The 6000-nt window shown below is 49.7% G+C and overlaps 1 protein-coding gene across 1 annotated transcript in view; it reads left to right on the top strand.

Annotated features, from left to right (window-relative positions):
• The first annotated feature begins 1876 nt into the window (after positions 1–1876).
• The window catches only part of KSR2 (kinase suppressor of ras 2), a 395852-nt gene continuing 391728 nt past the window's right edge, over positions 1877–6000 (top strand). Inside the window, exon 1 of the mRNA XM_058531516.1 lies at positions 1877–3097. Coding sequence (XP_058387499.1) covers positions 2918–3097 — 180 coding nt within the window. The 5' untranslated portion in view covers positions 1877–2917. The remainder of the gene's footprint in view (positions 3098–6000) is intronic.

The raw sequence follows: 6000 nt of genomic DNA, 5'->3' as shown, positions 1-6000 counted from the left end.
AGCCCTCTCCAGAGCTGGATAACATCACCTGGAGACTCTGTATTTTTTCATACACAATGCCTGGCATTCAACAATTACAAGACCTGCCAAGAGACAGGACCACATCACTGAAAACACAGAGAAAAACAGTCAATGGAAACAGACCCCACGGGTGACCGAGGTATCAGAATTAGACAAAGGCTTTAAAATAACCATGATTAATATGTTCAAGAAAAACAAAGCAAAAGATGGAGAAAATAGATGAAAAGAGAATTTTACCAGAGAATTGAAATCCATAAACTTCATAGTCCAAAAGCGTGAGAACATAGAGAACTCTCCTGAGCTCCTCATGACAGAGAGATTTTGAAAATGCTGATTCAGCTCTGTATGAGCAAAAAAAACCCATGGCCCACAGTCTTAAAAAAAGTTTGCCTTTGGGGCCGGCCCTGTGGCTTAGCGGTTGAGTGCGCGCACTCCGCGACTGGGGGCCCAGGTTCGGATCCGGGTGCGCAGGGACGCACTGCTTCTCTGGCTATGCTGAGGCCACATCCCACATACAGCAACTAGAAGGATGTGCAACTATGACATACAACTATCTACTGGGGCTTTGGGAAAAAAACAAAAAGAGGAGGATTGGCAATAGATGTTAGCTCAGAGCCGGTCTTCCTCAGCAAAAAGAGAAAGATTAGCACGGATGTTAGCTCAGGGCTGATCTTCCTCACAAAAAAAAAAAAAAGAGTTTGCCTTCACTGGCTGTCATTCTCCATACCTCTCAAGTGGCTTCCTTTTAAGGGGCACATATTGTACCATGTGTTCTGAGTCTACTCTGCCCTGTAAGCCCAGTTCCCTGGCATGGAGCTCTGGTCACCAGGAGAAAGAGATGTCTCTTGCTAACAATCCTCAATACATCCTTTGGGCAATGTGTGTTGAGAGTACCATTAATTGAGGTGGTCAGAGATGAAGCCTCTCTGAGATGACATTTGAGTTGACCCTGAGTGACAAGGAGCCAACCAGGAGAGCTAGGGGGAAATGTGGTCCAGGCAGAGTGGATATAGAGTGCAAAGAACTCCAAGGCAAGGATATGTTTGGTGATTTAATCAGGGGTTGGCAAACTTATCTGTAATGGGCCAGATTAGTGAATATTTTAGGCATTGCAAGTCATACAGTGTCTGTTGCAACTACTCAATTCTGGTGTTATAATGCAAAGTAACCACAGACAATAAATGAAAGGGTGGCAGTGTTCCAATAAAACTTATTTATGGACACTGAAATGTGAATTCTTTATAATTTTCACGTGTCAGAAAATACTCTTCTTTTGATTTTTTTCCAATCATTTTAAAATGTAAAAAGCATTTTTAGCCCTGAGGCCATAGTTTGCTAATATAAGGTCGGTTAGGTAGGCTGGGATCAGATCTTTCAGGGCATGTCGGACACAATAACAGTCAGATTAAGGCAAAGCCCCTTTCCCCCTCCAAATGGACAGCCACCGGCAGGGTAACTGCAGGCCAGGGCACCAATGCTGCGAGGCCGCTTCCCACAGCTCATGGAAGATCATCAGGTATGTTTTATTTTCCACCAGTAACAAGAAAGGACAAATGAACGAAAAGACAGACACGCACATCGAGCCAGAAAGCCAGAGAGGACGTGCCCAGGTTCACGCTGATGTTTCTCCCGCACGCACTACGGGTTTTAAAGTTGGGCGCACACCTGCTCCCAGCCAGAGCGCACCTGCTGAGCAGTACTTGGCCTCGTCTCGCGAGAGCGCTGCTGTAGTAGTGGCCCCCACCCCCATCCCGCCACCAAATCCCTCTCCCCGCCTCCTCGCCCAGCCTCCGCGCTCTGGCACCCTCCCCGCCACCTCCACCGCCCCGGAGCAGCCTCGGCCGCCGCGCGCGCTTCCCCCACGCCCCCGCCCGCCCGTCGCTCGCTCGCACGCACGCCCGCTAGTAATTTCACTTTGCCACGCGAGCTCCGTATCCCGAGAAATCCCGCCCCCCGCTCCCCCTGGCCCCGCCGGGAGCCGGCCCTTTCCCCGGCCAGGTGCGCGAGCCTGCGCGCTCCTCCCCCGCCTCCTCCGGCGGGTCCCTGGCGCGCCGGGGCCGGGGCCCGGCTGGGGCGGATGCGCGCACGGCGCCTCTCCACCAACCCGCTCCCCTGCAGGTCCCTCGCTCGCTCGCTCGCCATCCCTCGCCGGCGCTCCCTCGCTCCCCCCACCCCCCCTTGATTGACAGGCAAGATGTCGGTGTGGAGCGAGGCAGGAGCGAGTGCAGCAGCCGTCACCCCCGGAGCCCGGCGGCGGCAGCAGCAGCAGCAGCAGCAGCAGCGCGAGGAGGAGACAGCAGCCAGCCGCAGTCGCCGCCGCAGCCGCGGGAGCAATGCAGACAGCATCTTGAGAACGCGCTAAAGCCCCCAAACGCTGGACAATGCCGTGTCACTGCAACTGGGAGGGGGGCAAAGCAGAATTTTTTTGACATAAAAGCAAGCCAGCCAAAAATATATAATTTTGTCCTTCACGGAGCCGGTGTGTAAAGAGTGAGCGCTGTTTTCCTTCTCCCCCTCCTCTTCCTCCTCCCCTTCTCCCTCCCCCCACTCCTCCTCTTTTTCCTCCTCCTCCTCCCTAAGTGTACAGACAGCATCACATCACCTGGTTTGCTTCTGAGAAACAGCATCTCTCCTTTTCAAGGACCAGAGACTCAGAGAGAGGAGACATTCTAATGGAGTCTGCTTGATACCCCAAAATAAAATAATAAATTTTGGCTCCTGTCCCCTCCTCCCACCCCCACCCCCTCAACCCCGTGTGAGATGTTGGGTTTCTTCTTCATGAGACATTGTTGAGAAGTCGCAGTGGTTGGAGAGGCGGCGGGGGTAGACTACCTCCCCCCCCCCCTTTTTTCTCTCTGGGAGGAGGAGGAGGGGAAGGGGGCTTGCAGAGCAAGCGATGGATGAGGAAAACATGACGAAAAGCGAGGAGCAGCAGCCTCTGAGTTTGCAAAAAGCCTTACAGCAGTGCGAGTTGGTCCAAAACATGATAGACCTGAGCATCTCCAACCTGGAAGGGCTTAGGACCAAATGTGCTACCTCCAACGACCTCACACAAAAAGAAATCCGGACCCTGGAGGTAGGTGCTGCCTACGGGGGAAAAAGCAATCCTTGCTTCCCTCCGCTGTCTCCCCGCCGTCCCCTTTCCTTTAATTCTGTTTGTATGGGGGGTGGGGGGGGGTGGCAAGGTGGGCACGATGTGGTTTTCTGTGATTTATCTTGCAAAGCCTGCACTGGGTGGCCCTTTACTGTACTGCTGTCGTCTACGCTTGGCTGGGTGGTGGTAGTAGTAGTAGTAATTGTTATTCTTTATTATTATTCTTGCGGCTGTTATTATCATTTGCTTCTTCTCTAAGGAGTGAGTTCTCTCTTTTTTCCGCTCGTGGATTTGTTTATATGCCATGGGGGCTCGTGTGCCGGGTAAGACATTAAGGCGCTGCAGAGAACCCACAGAAAACCACGTGACCTTGCGCATTCTGCAGGTGGTCAAAAGGTGGTTTTGCTCGCAGAATGGGGCTGCCTATAAATACAGACCTCTTCTTCTCTCGGCCTGCTTCCCAGCGCCCCTTTTGCTCCTTGGATTTTGTGGTTTTTCCAGTGATGTATGTATGTCAGGAGGCAAGATGCATGAAAAAAAAATCCCCATTGAGCTACTCATTTCCAATCAAATCATTTGGATGCAGGGAGATGTTGCAGGCCTAAAACGCGTAAAAAGCTTAAAAAAAAAATAATTCCTGGAACAGCACACACAAGTGGTGTGGGAAAATACTCTTGAATCTCGGTGGGACCGGGAGGAAAGGGGTGGGAGGAGGAGTTATCGTTGGTTTGTTGTAACATTCTCTCCAACAGAACTTCAGGGGGAGTTTGAAGCAGTTTTGTGGGGGTGGGATGGATGCAAAGTTACTCAGAAAGAAGATGGCAGAAATTATTTCTTCCAAAAGCTATTTGGTCAAAGGCGGAAGGTTTCAAGAGCCTTAGAAAATGCCTGTGTCCATGTTATCATTGGGCATCCACGATGCTTGCAACATCTGAAGGGTTCCACTCACTTTTCTCTCTCAAACCGGCCCAGCCGTACACATGGCTTGATTAAATTTGGGAACTCCCATTAGCTGGCATTTGCTGAGAGTGGTGGCAATGGGGCTGGGAGCAAAGAACAGAGGTTCTGCCTGTGGTGGAGTGGGCATGTGCAATGCTGGCAGGTTCCTTCTATTTCCAAGGCCTGAACTCTTCAATCCTTACAGCATCTTTTAACCCTGGTGCCCCTGTTCTAGCCTGGATGAGCACCTCTCTCTGATTCACTGTCTTTCTTTTTCCTCTATGGTTTTAAATTTGGCTAGATGTCAGCCCGCAGGAAGGTCATCAGTTTGAAAGTGGAGTTTGTGTGTGTGTGTGTGAGTGTTGAATATGCTGTTTGCTACCCTCGAATGTGTGTCTAGGTGCACCTGTCATCTGGGAGAATGATTCTCAGAAATGAAATAAGATGAATGTCAAAGGGTGTTAGAGGAGTGGGAATTCTGTTGGGAGGCACAGGTCTTTTCTTTCTCAGAGGTTGGGGAGAGCAGTCTAGTCTAGGACTCTGCTGCTGGAAGAAAAATGTGGGATGCCCTGGGCCAGCCTCCTGTCTGAGCAGTGACCAAGATAAAATTCTGTTCAGAACTGCGTGCAGTAAGTAAATAAGTAACCCCAAAGAGCCACATGGGGTCTCTTCTGGTCCTCTGAGTCAGGAGTCCCAAATGCTAGTTTGCGTACGGCTGTGTAAGTTTCTCAAGTTTTCTTTGCCTCTTCAACGTGCTCCATCCTCTGATAACACCTTGGAGAATGGTGGTTGTCACAGTGGGCTCTGGATTCTGTGGCTTCTTTTCTGCCTAGTGGTTTTCTTTTTAAACTGGAGGTTGGAGGCATTGGTAGGGTGGGAGGTTGACGCTATTGAGAATGCATCTGTTTGTTTGTTTCCTAGTCCTAATATGCCACAGAGCATGCCAAGCACTTTATCCATATTGCCCAGGGAGAGCCTCGAGCAGTCATGCAAATTTAGGCTTCCCAGGTCTGTAGGGGTAGGGTGGGGCCACCGAGGAGGGGCTGGTGACTTGGGGTCCAGCCAAACCTCACGTAGGCTTTGGATCCACAGGATTTTTTATCCCAGAGGTTGTCAAATTTTGCATATCAAAACCAGCCAGGAGAGCTTATTAAAAATGCACATTCTCGGCCTCTAACGCCAGAGGTTCTAATTCAGTTGGGATTGGATGGGGGCCCAGGAATCTGCGTTTAATAAACAGTCAAGGTGTTTCTGATGCGTGTTTTCATATTGACACTTTGAGAAATACTAATCTATTAGGAGATGGATGGCATGGTTCAGCTATTTGATGGTGACGACTCTCTGCTCACAAATGCTAAAGAAAGTAGTAAATTGAACAGACCATCCCTAAAAACCTTGATAGTAAGCAAAATTTAGTATCATGCATATATGCCTGTAGAAACAAGAATATACATCATGGACTTAGCCTTCAAGAAACATACTTCGTGGTTAGGGAGACAAAGCTAATAATATATATGTGTGAAATAATGAGAAAGTCCAAACAGTGAATAACATGGGAGACAGCACAGTCCAAACAGTGTGGGGCCATTAGGAATGTGTTCAGCTGCGTGAAATGGTAAATCCATCCACAGTGGTTAAGCAAATAGTGGTTTCTTTTTCTCATGTAGCAAGAGGTCTGGAGGTATTTAGCTGCTGAGTTGGCTCAGTAAGTTAATAATATCAGGGCTGATGTCTTTGCGAATTCTGATGGCCTCTTCCTTGTGGTTGCAAGATGGCTCCTGAACCTTTCACCATTACACCCAGGTTCAGGGCAGGAAGGAGGGGCCCAGGTGAGTGTGAAGGAATAAAGGGTTCCTATCTTTGTTTGGCTTCTCCTCCTTCTCCCTACCCCACAGATGATGTTTAGTTATGTCTTCTTGGCCGGAACTGGGTCAGATGGCTCATCC

This window comes from Diceros bicornis, chromosome 35 (assembly GCF_020826845.1).
Source record: "Diceros bicornis minor isolate mBicDic1 chromosome 35, mDicBic1.mat.cur, whole genome shotgun sequence".
Lineage (NCBI taxonomy): Eukaryota > Metazoa > Chordata > Mammalia > Perissodactyla > Rhinocerotidae > Diceros > Diceros bicornis.
Note: the sequence above shows the minus strand (reverse complement) of the source record. Positions and strands in the feature narration are given on the sequence as shown.